Consider the following 27,011-nt stretch of genomic DNA (forward strand, 5'->3'; position numbering starts at 1 on the left):
GATAAAAATACACGAGATACATTTGTGTAAATCATTGTGTACTGATAATTATCATATATCTAAATCAGCATTACATCTTGAGAGTGATTTTAGCAGTAAATGTCAAAACTGCATGCTATCAGTTAACCAATTTAATATTTCTTGCTTCAATCATTTTGTCATTAAAAAGTAAGGAAAAGATCTAACCTGATACCATTCGTTTTGTTTATATGTTTAATAAAAGATAATAAATGTGGTAAGTTTTGCCAATGATATAACTCTCAACCAGAGTCCAAATGACTTGGATGTAAGCAACAGAAAGGCCTACAACAATGAGCACATCCCATACCGTATAGTGAGCTATAGGACGACTCAAAAATGAAAAAAAAGAATAATTTAAACAATGGTAACCACAAATAAGCGGCTTGATAACACTGTTTCACGAGAGCGATAGAGAAATTTTATCGCAAATAAATACTATAAGAGAGCGATGGTTTTTAAGTAACCGATCACTCTCGGGAACCCGTTGATGTCAAGAATACGTTCTTCCATATATATTTTGTACGTCGGTATTGGCAAGAAAATACGAATGTTGTTTATTAGTCATTTGCTGTTAAACACTTTTGAAATACAAGGTCGTTAAACACCCCCTAGTATTTTTGAAATCATTGTAAATTCAGGAATGTATCTCTCTAATGTAAATTTTTGGCCTACGTTTGGTCCATTCAAGCATTAACAAAGAGACATTAATTGGTGAAATGCGAAATCGGTGCAGTGAAATTAGTACCTTAATGTTTGTATAAGAGATCAGGTCCTAAACATGCTTAAAGCATAAAATGGTAAGACATTTATTAAAATTGTTATACTTGACCATGATAATTAACAAAATAAGTTTTTATTACATTTCAAATTGCACAAATTTATAACTAATCATAAAAGATCACTGCAGATGTTTCTTTTGCGGAGATGGTCTGCAATTATGGGAAGTTGGGGATTTGCCATGGACAGAGCATGCGCGGTGGTATCCGAAATGCCAATTTGTAAAACAGTGCATGGGAGAAAAGTTCATTGAAGATGTGCAGCATGAATATGATCCTGAAAATATTTCAAATGTAAGTACTGTAATGCTTTAATGTCTATAAAAACAAGTAGTTTTACATTTTAGAGAAATTAAATTGTCTGACTTTTTAACGTTGTGAATGATTAACTAATCTATTCTTTTAAAAAGACATTTTTGATGTACAGATAACTATTTTACTAATATCCAGGATTACATGTATTATAATACTAAATAAAGTAATTGGTGCATTTATCTTAAAATAATTAAATCAATAACCTAAGTTACAATTTGGTATTACAGAAATCACAATCGGAACAAAAGATCAAGTCAAAAGGGTTAAATGGTTACACCAATAATCCAGCAGTGCAAACAATTTTAGAATTTGGATATGAACCAACTGTAGTTAAAGCAGCTTATACGAGCTTACAAACAGCTGGAATTCAAGGTAATGTCAGTAGTAAATGATTAGATAATCGATTGATGGAATTACAATTTTTTCAGAGGACGATTTAGTAAACAAAAGAAAGTTCTCATATGCAGTAAAAACTCAATTCAAACGACCAATCTTACTTGTATCTTTGTAGCATATTTAAATAAAATAACAGGCAGTAGTGCATTATTTAGAATATATCAAATTGCAATGTTATTTTCCCACATGCATATGTAAATATTTTATGATGTGCTTTTTCAGATATAACAGCTAGTTTGTTGTTTGAAACAATTAATGAAAGAGAAGAAAGAGAACAAAAACAATCGGCTTGTAATCATCCTGTTAAAAGTAGCTCTCAATCAGTACATAAAGTGAAAAGTCACATCCAGGATACACGTAAAGACGAACAGGCAAATATTGACCCAGACATTGAATGAAAGTATATCACATTTTTATCTGGAAGAAGAACTACCGAATTAGACTATTTACCGGATTTGTAATAACATAAGCAACACGACGGGTGCCACATGTGGAGCAGGATCTGCTTACCCTTCCGGAGCATCTGAGATCACCCCCAGTTTTTGGTCGGGTTCGTGTTGCTTAGTCTTTGGTTTTCTATGTTGTGTCATCTGTACTATTATTTGTCTGTTTGTCTTTTTATTTTTGGCCATGGCGTTGTCAGTTTGTTTTCGATCTATGAGTTTGACTGTCCCTCTGGTATCTTTCGTCCCTCTTTTACGACAATTTCAAGTTTGTCTTCCATGAATCGAAATTCTAAATATCCCCTAGTGCATAAGCATAATATCACAATAATAATAACACGTCTTTATTGACAGCAAATATTGTTATGCCAACTTCATTCGGTCAATCGACGCAACAATTTTGAGGTCACTCGTAGAATTATCATGATGGAAATAGAAATGTGAGTTTGAGGATATAATATATCTATATACTATTGGATATATATAATATAGAACAAGTTAGTTTCAAAATTGAAGTAGCCAGGTAATATTTAGCTAACAGAGTACCTTAATGTTACAGCCCGTTTTCTCGTGTTTTTCTGGGTTATAATGCTGAATTTTTATTTTATATGCGTAATGTTTTGCCAATTTTGCCTTTGTTCCTTATATCTGTGACCTCCTAGGCAAATATATGACCTAGTCCTGTTCATTGATAATTTTCTACGTTTTCTATGTATTGTGTGCGATTTTGTCCCATGTACATTTACTCCATATCCTTTCATTTCTATTATAAATCCTAATTTTTACTAGTTCAAATCGGTACATCATTTTTCAACATTTAATAATTTTCTGACTAAATCAATAAAATAGATTGCTATTATTCAACCAATTAATCTAGAATTTAGAATCAAGACTAAAGGGAAATTGATACCATTACTTACTTGGTGTTCCTTATGTAATGCTCATGGTTTCTTTATGCACTTTGTAGTATCAGTAAAAAGTCTTAAAGAGGAAAATAGGAACTTGAAAAACCAACATACATGCAAAATATGTCTAGATGATCCCGTGTCAATCGTTTTCCTGCCATTTGGCCACATGGCATCGTGTGCAACCTGTGCTCTTGCTCTAAGACGTTGTCCGATTTGTCGAGCTTTCATCAAAGGAACTGTTAAAGCAATCATGTGTTAAGAAATTTGCCCAGAAGAAGGATTATTATTACAGTCTGCAATGGTTAAACATACACCCATGAAGTAATATATCCACAAGCAAATGCAGGGCTTGTTCAATCATCTAACTTATTTCAATGAAATAGTTTGCAAAACTAAAGAATGTCAAGAAGTGCGATCATTGAATTTGAATGAACTTTTGAAATATAAGTTTGTTGAGACGTCCAGTTCCTAAAACTTACCAACTGACATTATAAAGCTTAATGGCATATTGGATGATATTGTCAATTTATAATAAAGTATTCTGAAAAACACTAACACTAAGCTTTGAAGTTATCTGTCTATGTCATATCTCAACTATATTGTGCAGTTTTCAGTTTTATTTTGTTATAGTTTACCATATTGAAACTTGCGTTAACTTGGAATTTTGTATGCCTAAGTTAATAAAATTGCCAATAATTTTGTGTCGATTTTGTAAAAATAAAACGAGAAGTGGGAAGTACGTCATTGACACAGAGCCCAAGACAAGCAAAGGAGGTAAATACATTCTTTTTAACAATCAGTTATCAATTTAATAAGTCAAGATCTAAATTGTTCTTAGGCATAATAATGTGTTAAAAAATTGAACAAAGACTATAGGTCACCATCAATACCTTATTTATCTTACCCTCTAAAAAATCAAGCAAAAATTAAAAAAACAGCTCTGCAATTTACATGGTTACTTGCTTGGGACAGAAGCATAAACACGTCATAGGGTTTAACTTATTTCTGAGATCCAATAAACCCCACATTTTATGTCGATCAGTGTTCAAGCAGGAGGACCATTATGGAACAAACAGTACAAAGCAGTACGGTTAAAGAACTTAACCAAATCATAACAATATAATAGAGAGAGACAAAACACAGTCGTAAACAAAACGTGATATTTTAAAACTTTACCGTATCAAAGAATGTTCTCAGTAAATGAACCTTTAGCTCAAAGTACTTAATTTGCTGAATAAACTCATTCAATCCTAAATTTCAATACAGATAGCAGCACTTCAGAGTATATATTTTAACGAAGTCATAAACCGAAAAAAAAGACATTGATTTGTTCAATGCTCAGAACACACGTGCATAGACTTTCAATGCAAGATGTGTAAATTTGACATATTTTCCTGTCTCAAATTGTGGCATGGTTTTGTTTGTTTTTTTCATGTTCACTAGATTAATGTATAATAAATAGATCAGAATTGTGTCTTTCTATTCATAGATAAGAAGGTCTCAATCGAAACAGTTTACAATTTTTATTGTAATTTGTTTTATTAACAGAAATAAGATAGTCGTTTGATTCCAATTAATGCGTCCTAAATAATACAAAAAAACTGTCTTGAAGTCAACAAGAGATCAACTGTCTATTTAACACAGGGGATTAATTTTGACAAAACCCCAAATCCTAAATATTTTGAAGAACAAATTTCGATGTGTTTATATTATTGCTGAGTGAGGTCGGATGGAGTGAGTGTAAAGTCATCTATTCCGTCAACCATCAGTTTGCATTTTCGTACTTTTATTCGATTGCTTGTTCGTGCATTTTATACAAAGTTCCTTCATAAGAGAACTTTAAAATGCATTAGAAAATTCCACGTAGAGCTTTGTCCTATTATACCAAAAACAAGCACGAAAACCTTTTTTTATAATCTATAGAAAATCTTATCTAAACTTATAACATATCTCAAAATAAGAATAAGACAACATTGTGAAACTGAATCGACTCCCCTTAATTCCTAAACACTGAAACGTCTGCGCGTCGTGATGCATCGTATAAGGAGAATTTGAGGGTCTCTGCATAGGAATAACTCTTGACAAAATGTCTCTCCCTTTATCCTCTTTTTCCGATGGTCAATTAAATGTCCAGTCATTCGTCCCGGCTGAACCTATTTTCAGAAAATATTCTCTCCACATGAATGTATATGGAATATTTGCCTCTGTGCCGTTAGCAAGCGTTAAACAATTAATCATATTTGAAAATTGCCATCAGATACTTTCTTATACATATCATTTTTACACAGAAATAGATTAAAATGTATAATGTAACTTTATCAAATGTTTTCTTTTATATTTAAGCGCCTATATTTGATTAGGACAATGTTTTGACCCCTTTTTTCAAGTCAGCAAATATTTATCGTTATATATGTCTGGTATTTTTAGTCTTTTTGAAAACTATGAAGTGCAATAAGATTTTTATAGCAAAATGTTTAACCTTGCAATACTCATCAAAAAGGAGAAAGAGAAATAAAACCGCCGAAAATATGAAAAGTAATTTTGTCAACATGCACTAACATTACAATGATTTGAAAATAGACTATTGACCGACGTTTTGTCAACAATTTTAAATGTAAATGTAAACAAACGTGACCAAAATCTAGTTCAAGGACGTTATTGATATGTTTATTAATTCCCATTCAAGTGGGTCATGTGATGTGTAATAAATATTGACACATAAATCATTTTAAGTTCCGACAATAAGTGGGCTTATGTATGCATGTGACCCTTGTTTTTATAAACAACTTCGTCTAGTAAACTTTTACCCTACATTATAAGTAAATGCACTTTGAATGAGTATATATAAATACGAAAATCAAATATGCATAAGTTAATTGGAATTGTAGAGGTAAACATCGTTACCACTCTGATTGACTTGCAAGTTAATAAAGAAAAAAATATATAAAGAAATAATTGTATTACAGAAAGTCCTTTGAATAAAATTAAGTGGTATAAAGGTTTTCTTAAAACAGTTTCAAGATACAAAATAGATGGTAAGAACATCCTTTCTGTTCTTAACCTGTATGGTACAATATATTGAAGCTGTCTTATAACGGTCTTTGTCTTGTTGGTCTTTATACTTTTGTTTTGTTTAATAAAATAAATAAGTATAGTTTTTAATTAAGTATTAACATTCAGAGCCGAAATTTAGTGTATATTTGTAGAATTCACCACCTTAAGTATGTTTTGTACTCTAATTTGCATGCATATGTTCATTTCTTTTTAAACATGTTAAACCTATACTGCCAAAGATTATTTCAGTAGAGTATTTGAAGCTAGATAATTGAAAAGGTTAATATGTGTTGTATTTCAGATGGGTTTATAAGACGACTAATAAAAACATAAATTTATCATTCTTATTTATGTCTTCTTTGTGAAACAATGTACGATTTCGAACACAATTACAATTTTCTCTTCTGAAATTAACAGAAAGACCGACAACAGTTGCAGTAAGACACCTTGTACCATTTGATCTGACAGGTCTGGGATTTAAACAGCTACGTAGTTCTAATGAAAAAGATGATACAGAACTTGCGATTGATTTTCTTTTGCCAGTGCTTTGTCCATGCTCAATCTAATCAGCACGGTTAATCCTTGAGCAAACCCACAAATTAATTACAAACGTTTCACATATTGGTTATGCATCTTCGGTAAGCTAGTCGGCATATGTGCATGAACATCGTCACCGACAACAACATGATACAAATAAAGTAGATACAAAACAACATTGAATGTTTACATATCAGTCATGCGGAAAACACATTAATATTCATGTGCTAATGTGATAGTTTACTCAAAAGAGTATCTTACTATTACTTTTCACGCGTAAGGAAAAGACTGCGATATGTCGAATATTGTATAGGTAGAAGAAAGGATTTTTATTGATCTAAAGAGAAAATGGAAATAAGTTAAATTTGACCTATTTCGACCTTTTGTGTTTTTTATATTCTCGAAAGTTTTTTTTATGGCTTTTACAACTATTGGTTTGTATGGTTTTCAAAATAAATATGTCGTGCGCATAGAAACCAATAACACATTTTTCTGGTCTAACTATTTTATATCTCAGTTTTTATGAATATAATTGCACAATTGAAAAATTAGAGGTTTCAATTTGCCTGAAGTTAATCTTGAATTTCTGCTTTTAATGCGATTCACATACAAATGCTCAAGAACAAACTCACGCTGCTCTGTTTATTTCTGAGTCTTTGCATAAGTATAGAATATATACGTGTGTATAAAATCAATAAGAGTAAATATAAATAAATACTCAGAAAACTAGTGACGATTCTAACGAACGATTTCTATTACATTTTGTTCAAAATTTGAAATAAACTGAAATAATCATGAAAGCCACATATAAGGAAAAAGATACCAATATTTACAGTTTGATTTCCGTTATAACTACCTCTTTTGTGTAAAGTAATACATACGGTAGTAAATACAAGCTAAATCTAAAGTTTTAAAATAGATATATGAAACATTAGATTAGAAGAGACGGTTTCCTGAAAGTTAAAAAAAATATATAAAAGAAAAATACGCCATTACAGGGACAAAATAGACGAATGAAGACTGTTTCAATATTAGCAGAACGGAAGGTAGATTTTAGAATTAGCAAGTTACCTATATGGAGTGAATGCTTTCGGAACGATATGTTTTATTTGCTGAAGAAACGCCTTGAACGGTACCAAGTTTGTACTCTGATTAAGATTGCTACAAAGGAATATTTCTACAATCAAACATTGTCAGAACTATCTTGAAATACCAGTTTAGAGAGGTTGTATTACTTCCTTTATGTGAGAAAAAACGTAAAAATATGTACCATATCTACAGCAAATGTAGATGAGATTACAAACGAGAAGGAGTTTAAAAACTGCTACCGCACAAAGTATCATTCTACGAAATACAATCATCCGGGATGCAACGAAAGCCATCCACCAATCCAACATGGCTTGGTCTTACAATGTACGTCTGAATGTAATCGCACGTGATAGAGGAAGAAAATAAATAAAGGCAACAGTAGTATACCGCTGTTAAAAAGTCATAAATCGATTGAGAGAAAACAAATTCGGGTTACAAACTAAAACCGAGGGAAACACATCAACTATAAGAGGAAAACAACGAAATAACAGAACACAGAAGTTCAACAAAAAAAAAAACAACAAAAATTTCAAACTCTTTGGTTTTTAGTCTTAAATACATGATTTGTTATTAGCTTTTATTGGCTTAAAACTAACTTTCAGTATCTGGGGCTACTCTCATATCTGTACTTTATGTCTTTTGTGTTTTTGGTTAGGGTTTTATGTGCTTTTTATCGATTTGTTGAGATAAGTCCTTTTCAACTGATTTTTATACGTTATTCTTATAGGAGGGTTTGGCGCCAGGAAACCTGTTTAACCCTGCCATATTATGTGTGTGTGTCTGTCCCAAGTCAGGAGCTTATTATTCAGTGGTTGTTTTTTGTTGCTATATATCATATTTGTTTTTCGTCTATATTTAATTCATAAATTAGGCCGCTAGTTTTCTCATTTGAACTGGTTTACAACTCATTGTTGAAGGCTGTACGATGACATATAATTGTTAACTTCTATGCCATTTTGTCTCTGGTGGAGAGTTGTCTTATTGGCAATCATTGGCACATCTTCTTATTTCTGAAGTTATCAGAATCGATTTCTAAATTTACAAATTTACTAGGTCGTTATATCATGGACATATATCCTATATCATTATCATTGTCTTAATATCTTCACTAAATTCACCTGAAATCCTTCCATGAGTTTGTGGTTACTAAACTGGTGGTTTGGAATAAAAATTTCCATTTCCTATTCCATAGCATCAAAAGGCATGCCTCACTTTAACACCATCACTGTAGAAATCAAAATTTTCCACTAATGTTGGATATTTTGGTTTTTATCTTGGTCTGATAATTTGGATCAATTGCATCCACAGCATTGAACACCCATTTAACACCTCTATTTGAGATTAAGGCAGTTGACATGTCCTCTGCAGACAAGATATCGTGTCCCTCACCAGTGTTTTGTGAAACAGACGAATAATCATGTATTCACTGTTTGCATTTGAGCAAGGCTCTTCTTTAGGGATAAATCTTCAACAATTGCCACTTTTTGGTAAAAATCTTCATTAAAGAGGGTAACAATATTGAGAGTTAACTTACAATTTCAGTCATGTTGACGTATTTGTAGATCTTCTCCTGCTGATCATATTTCTTGCTTAAAGTTTCTATTGATCTATTATAGATTTCAAGATAATCGGAAAAAATCGAAAAAGAAAAAAATGGTAAAAATTATCATTAAAGGGCAATAACGCCAATAAAAAGTCGACTGCAGATCGGCCATGTGTCTTGTTTGTAGATCTTGTCTTGCTGATAATAGTTTTCAAAATAATAGGCAAAAATGAAAATTCGTCGTTTAAAGGCAATAACCACCATTAAGAAGTCGTCTGACAGCTTTGATGTCATAGACATAAGGTACATCTCATCATTTTGAAAATTTTTGCTCTTTCATTTTTTTCTCAATCTTAAACGGATTTCAAGATAATAGCCAAACATTGCATTTAAGCCCAATCTTCTATTTGTAGCCATGTCGGCTATGTTGGTTGTGGGCAGAGTGAAAAGACAAATTTTTTAAACTAGATACCCCAAATATGATTGTGGCCAATTTTTTTTTAATTTGACTCATTGGTTTCAGAGAAGATTTTTGTAAAAATTAACAGACGCCGACGGGAGACAGATGCCAAGCTTTATTTGTCTTCAGTTTCATTGCTCTTGCGTTGTCATTCTTGGTGTTAGTCTGTTTCCCAGATTATTCTTTGTCTCATGATTTCTCTTGTTCTTGACTTGTTTGATTGTTCGTGCTTGTCATTATGTTCCATATCTTTTGAAATTACTGTTCAATTTGTTAATTGAGAGAAATGTGATAAAAAGAATGATGACCTCAGTCATGCATAATAGAAAATTCTAATATGACGTGCTTCTTTCGCTTTGTAAACAACACCGTGATAAAATTCTCGATATATCTATACTTAGCGCAGACTCAGAGATATACATAATAATGGATGTTACAATATACCTCCCTCGTAAATCCACATGTATTGGAACCTATTTGCAAACGCTATGCCGATTTTTTTGTTTTAAAAATTGCAATTGAAAAAAGACTACAGAACGTTTATTCTTATTCGGATGCATAACAAAAAGAATTAATGCACAAGAGCTCGGAAAAATCTACAAAATCAAAATTACATAAAATTCCGCGAAATTCCATTAATGCTTTTGGCGCATTTAAGTCATTTCAAAACATGACGTCATACAAATGAAAACGCTAAAGCTGAAGGTTTTTTCGTTACGTGAACCATCGAAATTCGTACAATATTACATTAAAATGGATTTTTGAGGTAGGTGTTGTTTTATTTTCTTTTTTATTGCATTATTTGCATATTTACTGATTTCAGGAAGTCAAAATGGCGGCTCCTTAGTTAAGAAATGTCAACTTTGGATTTGACGGTAGCTTACGAGAAAAACATGTAAATTAAAAATGGTAAATGTTGGTTTTGAGAATTAAAAGAATTAAGCACATTTTTTCTAGCGGTTGTTTACGAAATAATTCAGAGAGTAAAAAAGAACAGCCACACACACGGCATACCCACCCTCGCTTCAGTTTTTTTTATGACCGTATTCGTCCTATTAGAATCGAAATAATTCATGGAAGCCATAGATTTGTTGGAAATTTATACATGGCCTGGGCTAACGCTCAGGATAAAATTCGAATATCACGGCCCAGGCCATGTGTAAATTTCCAACAAATCTATGGCTTTAATGAATTATTTCTTAAACTAAGGATATGGAGTATGACATCACAATTTAGGACAAGAAAAGCTGTAAATACAAACACAAATAAGCGACTTGGAGGCAGTGACTGTCATTTTGAAAAGATCATCACTTGACCATTTACACAAAGTTTGGTTTAATATATCTAAGTGGTTTCTGAGAAAATGACCTTCAAAGAAAAGTTAACTTAAGAAGACACCAGGTAATGTCAATACAATTCATAATCCTTTCAAATTAAATATAGATTACTTAAATCTGTATCATCTGTATCTTCATTGATACTTGCAATGTGTCCACACAATCTCTCAAACAATTCTAAAAAAAAGCAACTTTTAAAGTGTGATAATATTTGATCATCTCTTTATTATTTTCCTAATTTGGGTCCAAAAGGTGTCCATCCAACAGTTGAACACATAAGAGTGGAGAATAGAAATATGGTCACTCTTGGTCTTCCGAGAGGCAGTTAAACCCTTGCCAAAGTAGGGCGTCCGTTTGGCTATGAGGGTTTGGCAAGTACGCAGTAACATCAAGTCAGAATGGGGTCGTTAAATTTGATGCCTCGTGTAGAAAGAGTGCAAAATCTCTTCACATTAAGAGGCTTTGCAACAACTCTTTCGAGGAGTTCGTAGGTAGACTTTTGCAAGGCCAAATTTCTGTCCCTATCTAATTTACCATAATTTTCCAGTGGCAGTTCAAATTTTCCTGACCTTCATCCTGGATGGCCTCTATTACATGACCTACATATTGTATTTATTCTTAATTTGTTCTGGTCCTGAACATTCATGAAATATTTGCAACTGAACGTTTAGCAAACAAAAATCAGTCAATTAATCTAACAGTTGAAATATTTTCAAAAGTACCAATTAGAGACTTCCCCTTTTATATTTGAAAATGAAACTTGTTATCGCATGAAAACATTGGAGCCACCCACTGTACATGTAGTTCCAAAAAGTAAAATAACAAAAAAAAAGAACCCCAAGGAAAATTCAAAACGGAAAGTCCTTTATCAAAAGGCAAAATAAAAAGCTCAAACACATCAAACGAATGGAAAAAACTGTCATACTCCTGACTTGGTACAGACATTTCCTTATGTAGAAAATGGTGGATTAAACCTGGTTTTATCGCTAGCCAAGTGTTAGCAGATCTATAGGGAATAGGTAAATGTGTATTCCAATATCTGTTAAAGGAAGGAAAAGAAGACATTTAAATAAGAAACTGGTGTATGTGATGCATGCAGGACATCTCTTCTGTTGACGCACCCGAGCTCGCTCCTTTGTGGATTCCAAGTTGCAAGTTACTACAATGTGTAGACATTGAAGATCTTAGAGATCTAAGGAGAAAAAGGCGACCAGATAGAATTGAAGAATTGAACTGAAGTGAAGAAAACCATAGGATTGATGAAATAATAGATAAAAAAAGCACCCACACACCATCACCCTCACACACATATTCCCAATGTAATAAATATACATACAAAAGAGTCCATCTAAATCAACCAAACAGGAAATGTAACAAGTATCGGATCGTTTATAATTGATGATACAGCACGAAAAAGATACAACAGTAAATCTGAAGATTAATACATCGATCCTGACAAGTAGTTCGGCTCAACAAATGACTCTCTTTAGTTTCAAAAGTTTTTGTAACAAAATTCAATAATCACGTGAGTTCTTTATATGTTTCATAATGGTGCTTATTCCATTGATGTTTTGTTGAACTACTAAAAATTCAATGCGGTTCTATTCGTCGAGGTTATTCTTTGACTGTATAAGGTGTTTGCGTAATGAGGGATGGGCTTTGTAGTGAAAACAGTCATATTGCCATTGGAGAAATGTCAAAATGCCATAATCTATAGTTGTTTTACTGACAAATTTTGATGACTCATGCATCTGTGTGCTTAGTTTGCAGCGTTTGTTACCTCATGAGCGGCTTCGTAATATACCATTGGGGTCGTAGACATATCTTCCCGCAACAACAGATTTTTTTCAGATTTTTTGGCTGCCTGAAAGCTACCATTGGAGGTTCGGGAAAGATTTTTGATTGTCATGGAAATTTTTCAACTGATTTTCAATGTTCAAGAATGACACAGAGGCTGTTTTTTGATAATATTGGATGTTTAGTTAGGACATAAGGAGTCCTTTTATTTTAATTTTTATCGATGTTTTCTAGCAGTTTGGTCTTGAAGATACTCTCCGCTTTATGAAGAGAGATTATTCCAGGGTTCTTTCTTATTACAATTTTATAAGCATCGTGTGAAATCCAACCAACCAACGTGCAAGAATTCAGTTTTAATAATTCAAAGAGAAAATCAATTACGTAACGTAAGATATCACTATAAATTTCCAATCACCATGCTCATCCACTTCTAAAGTATTTTTTACAAAATTCCAAATTTAGAGACAGCTAACTGTGACTCAGTCCAACAAGCTTTTGCCAACATCACTGCTTAGTCTGCTTTAGATAGTGCATCTGTAGAAAAACCTCGAAACGGAGGCAAAATTCAAGAAGCACACCAACCATGCATCCAAACACATGTACGTCTTGGTAGACACACTTTAGATAACCAAAGCCAACTCAGAAGTTAACCAAATAAAGGTAACAGTTGAGGTATCAAACGATCCGTGTTAAAGAAATGCACAAAACATCAACAATAGACTGTAAACGTTAAAAGAAAGATTTTATAAAAAAAAAACTGTCCAAGACTACGCCTTCCATGCAATCCACCATTCTCCTCCACATGGAAATTCGACAGTGCTGTTTCTTGAGTACTTTTTAAAACTTTGGTAAACAGATTTGAAAATAGTATAATTTAATTGAAGGAACAACTTCTATAATTTGCCTTATAATGTCACAGTGCCTGTATTTAAACAAATTCATTCATTTACATATTTTTTGTCTTCAGTGAATTTCTGTCGATTATATGAACGATTTTTCTACTTACCTTCGTAATTTTATAATGCATTTGTTCATTGTTTTTTTCTTCATATATTTGACTACTAATGCTATTGTATATAACATCTCTTTTTTTCTTTGGTTGTAAATCACTGTTCATGTAGGTACAACACAATTGCTGTTTGATGAAATATTTTATTCTTCAAATTTTGACTTTTTGTCCTCATTCAGGTCATTTGTTTGTTTACCAATATATCATGTATATGAAGAAATAAATACAGGATTTACTGTAATTCTAATTATAGGTAAATTTCATTAATCATATTACAGATTTCACGTTTCCTCAACATGATATTTCTTATTTGCATACAAAAATATCAAATTTTTGCAGAGGCGTGAACACATCGAACTGACAGCATAACCTTTTATTTGTATATTAAAACGAAACCCACGCTTTCCTAAATTAAAGGAACCAATATATCGAAATCCAGAAATTATTGTTCTAACACGTTTCAATCATAAAACATGTATAAATAGTAACATATTGGAAATCAAATTTTGAAAATTTTCCGCTTTAACCAATCTTAACCCATGTAAATTGTATTTATATCATTATAACAATAAAAACGTACTATCAAGACTCTCTAATTTATTATCGGATTAATGCACTTAAGTAATACGTCAGCATAAATATTAATTCAGAGTATAGGGTAATGTAAACTTTATTATAAGAAGCTTTTTAAATTGAGTTTAAACAATGAGTGCATTTGATGAAAGAAAAGTGTTAGTTCTGTGCAAATGAATGAATTCTGCATGCTCAGTGTATAGTTTGACGTTCGCTTTCTACCAAAAATAATAAGTTTTGCTTGAATAATACAGGGATGCAAAACAATTTATTTTTAAAGGTTTGTTTTCTATATTTGAATGATGTGATATGAAGCGCTTTGTACCGAACGTTTACTGTGGAAATTTGAAATGTAAGATTAACCATATTAAATCCTGGAATGGTTTAAAATACTAGCTGCGGTAAAAGTAAATTGTTTTTTATGTGGCGTTTAGTTTCAAAATTAAACGGAAATTTTACTCGATGAAATATACTCCAAAATCACGCATTTGGTCCGCAATAAATGAACATATGTTTATAATGCAAAGTTTTCATATTTTTGATCGATTCTTTGTTAACAAATCAATTTGTATACTATCATCAACAGTTCTTGCCGACACTAACTACAGTATTGGGAACTGCATGTGCTGATAAAACAAGTAGAAAAAAAAAGTAAAATAACGAAAATACCGAACCCCAAAGAAAAGTGAAATTGTCACCCACTAGGACAATATTATACTAACATATTAAACATATATAATATACATAATATACCAATATTGTTTTTAAATTGTAGTATGCGCAAACCCCAGTTTAGAATAAGTCTTCATCAGGTAAGTATTAGTTATGCAAATTATGTGAATTATAACGAAAAAATATTCAAAAATGTTTCACGTCTATTTTTTGATGTCTTTGAGCCGTGGGACTTAATTGTTTCCATTCATTTTCGTTCACCATAACGATGTGTCCTGTAGATTCATTCTTTTGCTCACATCTGAAAATAGGTTTATCGTTTTAGACATGTCCAAATACTGCTTATCAATCTTTATTTTACTATGTTTTGTTGACTTTTCTTAGAATTTTTTTAATTTTCCTTTTGGTCACAGTCTTGTCTTATGCTGCATGTTCCCTCTTCATTATTCAAAAAAATGCACTTACGTAATTACTTATGATACTGCTTGATATAATTGATCATATTAAACAATCTGTTCCACAATATACTGAATTGTCAAAATCAAAAAGGGGAAGGTATGATACGGCCACTATTTTTCTATCAGTATATGCAGTATGAAAAAAAAAATATTATAAATCTGCCAAATTACATATGTCCGATGTGTATGAGGCAAAAACTATCAACAAATATTATTAGTATCTTTAAATCTTGAACTATATATTTGCATTAAAGCTTCAAACATCTAATGGTTGTGACAAACTGTAAAATCTTCCAAATAGCCTCATATTGAGATGTTATCATCAATATTTATACATGAGCCAAGGCTTTCCCTAAAAATATATTTTGCAACAACATGTATTTATTACCCCGAAAGTATAACCAGTCAAGAAGTCAACACTTCTGTGATGAAATGAAATATCATTGATATGGTTATATATGTATATAAATTGACTGTTTACAAAACTTTGAATTTTTCGAAATTGTAAGGATATTCTACCCCATGAATACATCACCGTAGCAGTTTTTTGGCACGACATTTTGGAATATTGGGTCTCAATGGTCTTCCATTTCGTAATTGATTTGGCAATTTAAAAACTTTTAATGTATTCTAGCGTCATTCATAAGATTTTAGTAAACTAAATGCGCGTCTGACGTACACATTTGTATGTCATAAGCCTTGTGTTTTTCATGAGTTTATTTAACTAATCTTAATTGGTCTAATGTTAGAAATGTGTGAATGTATGTTGTGAAACTTATTGTCGGTATTATTACTACTTAAGCTTTTACTCGCTCATTTTGGTGGACCTCTGGAATTATCAGCACTTACAAAAGAGGCATTGTTACAGATATCGGCTACACGAAACATGTCTACAAATTATAATACTGGTACGTATATGCTATTTTAACAAAAGTAATTAATAACGTATGATAGATAATTCATGTACGCTCCCACACTGTTGTAAGAAATGTGCGTAGTCATATATTTATGTTTCAGTTTATTATGTTCCTAATTACCTGACTAGATTGTCTAGTGTTAGTGTCTGTACAATGCGTTCCAAAAGTCATGAGTTTGATCACAGTCGCGTGAAACCTTAGATTTAAGAACAGGTATTTGCTGTTTTCCCCCATATTAAAAGTAAAGGCAGACTGGTGGTTTCGCAATCATATGATGTGTCCGGTGCTGCATGTCGGCTCGGTAGGAGCAGCTTCCATATTCATTTGACATTGACAAGTTATCGTCCTTCATATGCAAGTTATATTTGATGTTTTGTATTGAATCAAACAGACTTTGAACACTAACACATCGTTTACCAACAAAAGAACATTATTTGGTCATCAAATAATTTGCAATAAAAAAAAAAAACAAACAAAAATCACCAAAGATACCAGGCTCATAGTTTTGAAACCCAGACACGCGTTTCATCTACAAAAGACTCACCAGTGACGCTTAAATCAAAATAACAGGCGGATGTCAAGTGGAATCTAATAAATATGAATTTAACTCTTTATTATAGAAGACAAACACCGTCTAGGTTTGCATTTTAGGATTGCTTACACCTGTTTCTATCAGGTTATTGCATTAATTTTAGATTTGAAATTTGAATCATATTGCCATTATAGTACATTGCAATGGTGCTAAAATGTGCTCATGCTTAAAATTTCATTAAGTAAAAACATAATGAAAAATGAGTTATTCTATACCGGGGTAAAACAGAATAATGCTATATATAGCTGTATCTGTTCACAGGATCAATGCAGATTACACTACGGACAGCTAAAGACAACTGTACTTTGAAATTAACTATTTATATTGGTCCACGGCAAAAGGAAAGAATCAATCAAATGACAAGATTCACATGGAGGTCCTCAGATGCCTGCGATCCACGAAACATGGACATTGACCTCGCCAAGTACTATAATGAAAAGTTTGGGAAACCAGAAACAAACGAATGGTTAGTATATCTAGTTATTTAAACGTCTATTTAGACGTTAACCAATTTTTGATAAATTAGTTGGAACCAAATGTTAACTTGTTATGCTCACATTTAACTGCTTACATGACAATTTTGCTTCCTATTTGTATAAAATACATTTGATAATTACATTGCTTAGACATCTAGAATTTTTTTAATTTTTGGGCTAATGTTTACCTTCGTGTACCGACTCCTTTGATGTACATGCTGTGAAACCTTTGCGTTAAAATTGGTTAATAGGATTCGTCGTTTTTGAACCATTTTTGATCATTTAAAAAAAAGAAATGTTATGCCTATACCTAAATGAAACAAAATATTCGTCATCAAAAGACCATGCAATAGAAAAATAACCAACACAATTTTAGATGAATTGTTTTTAAAAAAATACGTTTTTTGTTAACCTTTATTGATGAGGAAACTTTAACGGGTTTCAAAGAACAAGAGAGAATTCAGTGTCAAAATGAAAATTAACAGCTTAATGTTATAAATTTTGTTTTCTTTAAATTTGACATATCTTTTTTACAAAATGTTTTACTCTTAAAATATATATGAGCCACTCCATGCAAAAAAGCGTTTTCGATAAATTTTACAGAACACGTTCTTAAAAAATTGGTTAAAATATTTTTGAAAAACGATTTTATCCGTTCTTATTGGTATTAAGGTAAACATTCATAAAATTGTCAATTCTGTCTTTTGGTACTTAGGTAAGTTTAAAATCATTTGTTACCCAGAACAATGCTATACTGATCCGAAATTAAACCATTTCGTACGACACTAAAGAGAGAAAAGGTCAACAATTTTCGTCATCTCTACCTATGACTAAAGAACGGAACATAGCTGTTAAACGTAAGGGAAAATGCCGAAATGATGTCATCTTGTGTTTTTGAAATTGTAATTTCTATTAAGGAAAGTTATTCATTATCATACAAATCAACCGTCCTTGGACCAGATTCGAACCGTTGCCCCATTAAAAAGTCATTGATTTCGACATTGTAAGCGAGAGCTTTATCCCCACTGCTACCCGAGTTATCATAATGAAGTGGCAAGTGAATATCTTTAAGTTATACACAAAAAATGAATAACAAATGTAAAATAATTGACCCAAATCTTTAGAAAAGGGAAAAAGGGGGGGGGGGGGGGGGGGGGGGGTCGTCAGCACTGATAGGTGTGTATAGCTTACAGCTTAATCGTATAAGCAAAAGTAACTGTGTTTAATAGATCAAAAATCTGCTACAAATAATTATGCACAATTTTTAGAATTTCGCAAAGTTTCTGTTTTTGTACCTTTTTGCATAGACTGGCTCATATGTTTTTTTTTACAAATTTAAAACATTCATTTGAGATACATATTTGCATGGAAGAACATATTTCAAAAGTTTTATTCAGAGAATAACTAATTGCCTTTGTGACCCTGATTGATAAGTTTCTAACAGTTATTTTGACGTTGTATGCATTTGTCGATATGCATACGCAGAGGAACTGTCATAACTTAAAAAGTTTATGTATCAATTCCATTTTCCAAAGCTTAGTGGTTTTTATGTTCAAATGTTAAGTTAGTCCGTACTATTAAATATATGCAAAGAGTCCAAACAAGTATTGGAACATGTACAAGGCGAATCAGAAAGGAAAATGATAAGATTACAGTGCAATCACGTGTTTCTGAATTAAGTAAGTTCGCTGTTGTCTTTGCTTGTACGTATACTTTTCCAGAGAGTGGGTATTTGGTGTTTTGTGTGGTATTATACTGTTAAAATGTTAGATTATTCCTGATGCCCTGGGCCTTGTTGACCAATATGTTTAAGTATTTCTTCTTCAGTGATCGATCATTAGCCTTTAAAACTGCACTTGTTGGTTAGAAACCACCTGGACAAGGAGCGTTCGACTCATATTTTTATGACGATGATTGCTAGGTTTCCCACTTATGTTCGAATGTTCTCCAGTTTCCATTCAGAGAAAAGGATCACCATGATATGCCCACATCTGCTGAAAGTGGCAATTAACACCAACAATAAATCAATCCTGTTGTTCTTTAATTTATTATTCCTTATGTACGCTTGTGACCAAAGTTTAGGAAAGCCAAACAATATGAAACGTTTGACTGGACAAATCACAATAATGGCATACATACAACCATCACAATCGTCTTAAAATGATGTTTCGGTGGAGAGTTGCAACCTTCGTTTAAAAAATTACATTATTTTAAATGTAAATTAAAAAAACAAAGAAAACACATGAACACAATTCTTTTTAAACCTGGACAGTATATATATTGTACATTATTATCACTGTTTTGATCATCAATGTAGAATGTAGATTTTTATTAAATTTGGCGTAAAATTCATTCCGGTTATTGTTCACTACATATAAGAACAGATACATGGATATGATGTGGATGGAGAGAAATGTTACCATAAGAGAGACAACCTTAAATAGTTTTTCAATTGATAAAAAAAATAAACTTCGTTTTACAGTTTTATATCTTGACATTGCAGATTTCTACGTTCAAGATAAATAGTGTAGATGAAATTTAACATTTTAAGGTTACTAACAAATGGTAAAATATAATCTATTATTTATCGTTCACTGTCTGTATCATTCTGCTCAGCTCTTAATAAAATTGCATATCACGGCTTTGTGGGGTCAAATACGTTGACCCAGCCTTAATAACTTATATACAATTAGACCCGGACATATGAAAGACGTCATAATGTATGAACCGACGTTGATTAGTTTGACCTAAACTTATCAAGTCACCTTCCGGTTTGTATTATGATTGCTTAATGCAAATATCAATCAAGCAATATATGTGTTAAGAATGTCCTAAGAATTGAATAGCAGTATACTACTATTGCCTGTATCTACTTCTTTTAATTGTACATAGGACTTGACATACTTCTTTAATAAAAAAATGGAAATGGGACTATAACAACTGTGTTCAAATCTAGCTTAGATGTATTCTTTTCTTCATGTAATAAAAAATAAAAAAAAAAATAAAAAAAATAACAGATGTCGAGTATTTCAACGGGTTGATATGACGATGACAATCTTAGAAAAAAGTTAAACCCTGTTACATGTTAATGCCTGACATAAGGACATAGGCCTCGTCAGAAATAGTCGTTGGCTAAATCTTAATGTTTTGTTTTTGTAATTGAGGAAACTTTCTGCTACGTTTTTCCAATACGTACGTTATGCATATTGATTCCTATATCGAACGATTATATCTTAAGGAGAAAGACTTTAACACATGTGAAATATTGTATACAGTAGTACTTATTAATTTGTCAATTGATGTTTCCTTTTGTACAAGCTTTCTTGAATATTCTATTATCAATTCTATTTCAGAATGACGCTTGGTGTCATAATGAGTTGCTTTCATCGTATGGACACATGTCATATATAAGCCACTGGATATTTGTAAATAACAATTATCAATCAACCAAACACATTAAAATATTTTCTTAATTGTGATTCAGTGAAATATGTAGCATGTATAAATTTGTCTTTGATTGTATTCGATACCACTGTGATATTATATATTTGACAATTGCACTCGTAAAGATTTATCTATATATACTGCAAGTACCTTTTCCATTATTTTGACTTTACATATTCAAATAATATATAGTTATAAAATAACGGGACTTTGTGTAAATAAATAAAGACCATTCACAATGACAAATTAACAAAAGCCAAAAAAACCTCGAAATGTATATATATTTCTGATTTTTGTGCGTAGAATTGATGTCTAATTAACGTATACTCACCTTTTATTCATTTCGTACGGTATGCATTGTTCTTTGATAATAAATCCATGAAATATAATCTTTGCAAAAAGAAACCAACCGGATCGCTCATTAGAAGCTGTATCTAAAAATGCTTTTCGGACGCACAATGTTATAATGATTTGAACATTTTCGATCATTTATCAGCAAAAGTATCAATTTGATTACAAAAATATACCTGTTCATATTGTTACAAAACAAAATGAATAATAATTTTTAAACGATAGATCTGGAATCATTTAAAGCCTACCAGTAGTGACCCAGCCCTAAATATCAAAAAGTGGCGTTTGATAAGCAGGTAGAGCTTTCTCCATTACACATGTTATATACTTGTATAAAACCGTACTTTTTTGATAAGTAGATAGTTGCTGGTATAGTTTATGAATACACATATTGTTACAAATAAAGGTAAGGGTTAAGGGTAATAAGTATATTTATGTAAAGCCATGATTATTCTTTTCTTATTATCCAGACTGCACTTTTTCTGTTTTACTTTGCTCCCTGTCGCGGCCGTTACAGTCTGGATAATTTATTGTGTGACTGAGATTGTATGTACGAACACTGTTATATTTCAGGTATCGTGTCCGAATTATATTTTTATTGTATGTATTTATTGTTATATTTATTGGGAATGATACAATATAGAGTTCGTCTCACTGTTTGTCCAAAGAGGGGTCCCGACATGTTCCCAGCTTTATTTCTCCCCGGGTTATCATTGTCACGCTTTCTCACCTTTATCGTATATTTATATAAGGGATATATATTGTAACTGGGCATATCCTTTGTTAATGCAAAGCTTCCATCGTCCACTTTTCCTTTTATTCCCTAGACTTATCCTACGTTTACTGGAGGCCGCCATTTATTTACCTTGTGTCCGCATGTGCTTGCCATGGGAAAAAAAGACGACACACGACCTATAACCTTGTGGGCAATCAACCAATCAATTACCGTAGAATGGCTCACTTATACCATGGGGATGTGGGTTGTGGGCTCTAAGTATAAAAAAGGACACCATTCGTCTGCTCTGGTTCTAAGATTGCAGCCCGATACCAGGGACTTATTATACCTTAACCCTGTGCTTAAATACCAGAGCAATACCACCCGCAATCCATACAAATCACCACCAGATTATTCTGAGCAGGTTTCTCCTTATAATATATAGACTGTCCTGTGTGACCTAGATTATTTTACTACGTCTAGAGTGCATTTACAACCGAAATACCAAACACCATGATTGAAGCTTGACGTTCAAAGGGGTGTCTCTGTACAGTTTATTGCTCTGGAGTTTTTACATTATAAATTTGTATGAATTATCATCTATTTGAACATATTAAATTAATTGAGAGTTGATTTTGACTCTGTTATCCTTCATTGTCCAGTGCCTTTGCCATGCTACCAATGGTTAAAACCAGTATTTGTATCTACAATACCAGTAGAAAGAAATATAAAACCTGATACCAAGGTTGTCCTATAATATTAATTTTGTCTTATAACAGTTTGAGGTCTACAGACCTGAACCGTAATAATATGTCTAATAAGACAACAAATGTAAATTACTTTGATAGCTACAGGAATATCAGGATGCGTGTTCTTTAATGGGTGACTTGCAAGAACCGAATCAATTGACACTAGTGATTAAGATATAAAAACTAAGTCTGTAGGGTAGTGAAATCGTTTTATTTAATAGGGATAATACTAATAATAAGATAATTAAAGCTATATATCAAGAATAGAGGATAGAAACATTCACAATGTAACCATATTTAAGGTGGTACCCAACACCTTGACTAATATTAATTTGGCTCGTTTAATTTTCATAAAATTTTGACAAAATGTTTACTTTGACCCTTTGACAAAAATATAAAAATTTCAAAAAATTTGAACCAACTATTTTATCAGAAAAATTTCATTGGTTATATAGCAGTTTGACAAACACTAATTTTGATCATTGAGAAGCTTAATATTTCCTTAACAATACAACGTAATTAAAACGTTTAGCTGATTTTTACAGAGTTATCTCCCCGTAGTGTTAGGTACCACCTTAATGTGTAAAAATCATTATTATTATAATGTACTTATTTTATTGAGTTTGGTTTTATTTTAATGTATCGTCTCTTTTTCTTAGATATTTTGCAGTATTAATCACATTGTTTTTGACGAGACATTTCCGACAAAATTGTCTAATATTGTATTTAAAAGTTTTACAATTTTTAAGATCAGACAAATCACCATTCTTATATTTAGGTGTAATTAAAAAAGGTGCCCAAAGCACAGAGTACTTACCATTTGTCAAACACGGAAAACGAACAGGGTGCAGTACATTAAATCTACATCTATTGTAAAAGTTTATCGACACAAACAAATGAATGCATGAAAATTAAAAGAAATGCTAAAGAAAAAAATCTACAACACATAAAAGCAAACAGAAAATTAAAAAGAAAAAAGGGGAGTCAATGCCCAAAGCGCCTGTGTGTTTAATAAACATTGACTTGGATGGAGAGTTGTCTCATTGGCCTTCATACAACATCTTCTTATATCTATTCAAAACACATAACCGTCGCCAGAGAATATGAGTATTTGACTAAACTACACAAAGAACATTAGGGACAAAGTAAAGATGAACATAATGATAAAGATTTGTGTCCAGAATGATCTACCTATTTAGGTGGTAGAAAATTCGAATTGAAGTTCAAAATAAATTCTTTTTATCAGAGAAGAAAAAGTGGACACAATTTGAATTGAAGTCAGGTAATTTGCTTTTTTCTTAATTTTATGCAAATAAATTTCTCTTCTTATCAACAACTCATTTATTGCATTCAGTTCAAAATAGTTTCCACTATGGCTGTATTTTAGCGTAAGTTCTAGTTAAATGCAAAAAAAGTGTCTTTTACGAGTTTTCGACACGTTTCTATTATATCAGTTTCTGATTGATAAGATTCAGTATCGAATAATCCGTAATCTATTGACGATTCTCACAGACGGTTGCTGTTATCACTGTTGTCTGTAAAATCTGGAAACAGATTAGGATTGTCCTTGCCTAAGGGTTTTAGCTAGAATATATAGCTATAGGGCTTAAGTAAAATTTTGTTTAATACAAGAACCCTTTTTTGGGTAATATCATATTATGAAAGGACTTTATTCAGGCAATAGTGGTTAATCAATATTCAAAACTCGATGAAGATAATACAAATTAAGGTTCAAAAATAGTAACAAAAAATGACCGAGACCGGACCCGTCGAAAAGGTAAACATCTCATGCTATGGATGCATCATCCGCATTTCGAATCTACACTTATCCAAATGTCACTATCGGGAATAGAACACAATCGGTATAATGACAGATTAGACAACTATTTTGGTGTCTAAAGATCTAACATGAAAACATGTCGCTATTGAGTTGATACACTGACAGATCTTATCTGTTAACCAATTCGTGACGATGACCATAACACTTATCTAGTATAACCATTTTTGAACAGCTTTCGTGTAAGGATAACATATAAAATATTCTTTCTACGTGCCAAAATGGACTGGACGGAGCACAGTCTCTGTTTACACACAATTCTTCAAAAAACAACAGTCCCTCCGATTTTTCAATTGCTAACAACCTGAATTACGTGTACTGTGGAGATGACAACTCCCTTCTGTTACCAGAAGTGGACGGGGATTCCTCTAAATGGCAAGAGTGAACCCTAAGAAATAATTGTATACCCTTCAACATAGAGCCGGTAGGTAAGAGATATGAGCCAGAGGGAGACAGTTCGAAGTGGGTTTATTGTCTCTATGAGCTAACAAATGAATGGTGTACTCATGAAGTCCCCCTTCACTGCCAAACTATTGTAATATAATCCCGGATAAAACAATTGGGAAAATAAACGGGGAATGTGTCCATTTGACACAGATGATGCCCGCTTGCATATAACCTAAAGAACTGTAAAAGTGACGCCACTCAAAATCGAACTTGATCTATTTTGTGGTGATAAGCATTACGTATAAGTTCAATAACATTTGGTTAAGACAAACTAAAGATAGAGAACGGAAACGAAAATTTCAGCATTTTTTTCACTTACAAAGGGGCATAACTCCAGATCGTAAAAGTGATGCAACCCGAATTCGAACTGGATCTGATTTTTGCTATAATAAGCGTTGTGTCCTTTTGGTGCCCCTTATAGCTTGCTGCTCGGTGTGAGCCAAGGCTCCGTGTTGAAAGCCGTACTTTGACCTATAATTGTTAACTTTTTATTCATTGTGACTTGGATGGGGTTGTCTAATTGGCACTCATACCACATCTTCTTATTTTATATTGTGTATAAGTATACAAGATACCGAAAAGAGGAATAAAACATCCACCCATAAAAAAATCCCCAAAAAGTGACAAATACACCGACAGACATTCAAAAGAAGATTAACACATGTTCAAAATGTCAACAGTTTTTACTGTTGAAGTATAATTTAAGCTGAACTTAGATTTGCAATTACGACAGCATTCAAAGAATTACGTTAACCGGTTTTTATCAATCAAAATCAATGACACACAAATTACATATTCTAGTATTTACAAGTTTTGTTACCTTATATAAAACAAGAAAGCATGTGTTTCAACACAAATCAATTTGAGTCGTTCCACAAAATCTATGCTATTTATTTTTGTTGAATAAGCAACTTGTTTGAATACAAAAAAAACCACTTTTGATAAATATAAGAAAACATAAGAGAATGCCTGTACCAAGTCTAGAATATGACAGTTGTTATCCATTCGTTTGATGTTTGTGAGCTTTTGATTTTGACATTTGATTAGGGACTTTCAGTTTTTAATTTTCCTCAGAGTTCGGTATTTTTTTTTATTTTACTTTTTGCTAGTTATTTGTTTTAAAAGTCCAGTTCCATTGGACACCGAAAAATAATTATGATGCTGCTTCAAGTAGGTAAAGTGTGCCAATCATTTGAAGAAACATACAAAGCCATGCTGATGTCAAATCATATAATTAAAACCCACATTCACAAATATAAGTTGATCCTCAGAAGTCAGTACAGTAAATATTTTGAATGATATGCTTCAGTTAATTTAACGTAGACATAACTTCATATGCTAATGGCATTAGGTATCGCTGAAGGATGAAGCCATTCATATGGATGTTCCCTTCTTTTGTTGCGATCGTCAATTGTTTTACCAACATTCCGTAAGCTTTGTCGAAATCTACAAAGAAACCAAAATAGCGGAACACTGAATAGACAACAACAGAAATATATTAGAATCTTTAATAAAGTAGAAAGTTTTATTACAGTGATGTTGTATGGCTTATGAATTTTGAACATAAGTACACTACTGTTGCCTCTTAACTTATGTTTCGACCTATAATTTGACTGCCACAGTCTATTCAGAAGTAAAAAATCACGCTTATTTAAACTATAACTGCTACACATTTAAAAAATAGCGACAACATCCCTTTCAATAGTCACACAAGGCTATATAAACTTGTATCGCGAGCACACATATAGAAAACAGAAATAACATACTGAACAATTGTTTTGTTATAAATTATGCCGTTAGTTTTCGCAATTGAATTGTTTCATTTTTTTTAAATATCGGGGCCTTTTATAGCCAAGCAGTGTGTATAAGTTTCAAAACATTTGGGTGAGGCAAATTTGTGTTAGAGAACGGAAACAAAAAATTCAGCATTTTGTTTTATTTGTAAATGGAATAACTCTAGAACGGTACAAGTGACACCACCAAAATTCAAACTTGATCTGTGTTTTGTGGTAATATAAATTGTGTATAAGATTCATAACATTTGGTTGAGGCAAACTAAAGTAAGAGAACGGAAACGAGAATTTCAACATTTTTT

General features: G+C 32.1%; 3 protein-coding genes and 1 long non-coding RNA gene across 5 annotated transcripts in view; 3 read left to right on the forward strand and 1 right to left on the reverse strand.

Moving 5' to 3' along the window:
- The window catches only part of LOC127718178 (baculoviral IAP repeat-containing protein 2-like), a 186,047-nt gene extending 182,492 nt beyond the window's left edge, over positions 1 to 3,555 (forward strand). Inside the window, exon 5 of the mRNA XM_052224145.1 lies at positions 2,919 to 3,555. Coding sequence (XP_052080105.1) covers positions 2,919 to 3,118 — 200 coding nt within the window. The 3' untranslated portion in view covers positions 3,119 to 3,555. The remainder of the gene's footprint in view (positions 1 to 2,918) is intronic.
- Positions 1 to 27,011, reverse strand: part of LOC127718191 (allene oxide synthase-lipoxygenase protein-like) — a 180,415-nt gene that overhangs the window by 132,172 nt on the left and 21,232 nt on the right. Inside the window, exon 15 of one of the 2 annotated variants that reach the window (XM_052224163.1) lies at positions 26,133 to 26,362. The exons of the other annotated variant lie outside the window; for it this stretch is intronic. Coding sequence (XP_052080123.1) covers positions 26,248 to 26,362 — 115 coding nt within the window. The 3' untranslated portion in view covers positions 26,133 to 26,247. Of the gene's footprint in view, positions 1 to 26,132; positions 26,363 to 27,011 lie in introns of those variants that run through there. 2 annotated transcript variants of the gene reach the window in all.
- On the forward strand, positions 34 to 2,909 carry LOC127718215 (uncharacterized). Its single transcript, XM_052224193.1, has 3 exons — positions 34 to 1,091; positions 1,340 to 1,484; positions 1,731 to 2,909. Exons 1-3 carry the CDS (start codon positions 1,032 to 1,034, stop codon positions 1,904 to 1,906), a joined length of 381 nt encoding a protein of 126 aa, XP_052080153.1. The 5' UTR covers positions 34 to 1,031; the 3' UTR covers positions 1,907 to 2,909.
- Positions 14,884 to 22,516, forward strand: LOC127718292 (uncharacterized). Its single transcript, XR_007989711.1, has 4 exons — positions 14,884 to 15,070; positions 16,191 to 16,296; positions 17,159 to 17,363; positions 20,727 to 22,516. It is a non-coding gene; the product is annotated as an uncharacterized LOC127718292 (long non-coding RNA).

Source organism: Mytilus californianus, unplaced genomic scaffold, assembly GCF_021869535.1.
Source record: "Mytilus californianus isolate M0D057914Y unplaced genomic scaffold, xbMytCali1.0.p SCAF_1, whole genome shotgun sequence".
Lineage (NCBI taxonomy): Eukaryota > Metazoa > Mollusca > Bivalvia > Mytilida > Mytilidae > Mytilus > Mytilus californianus.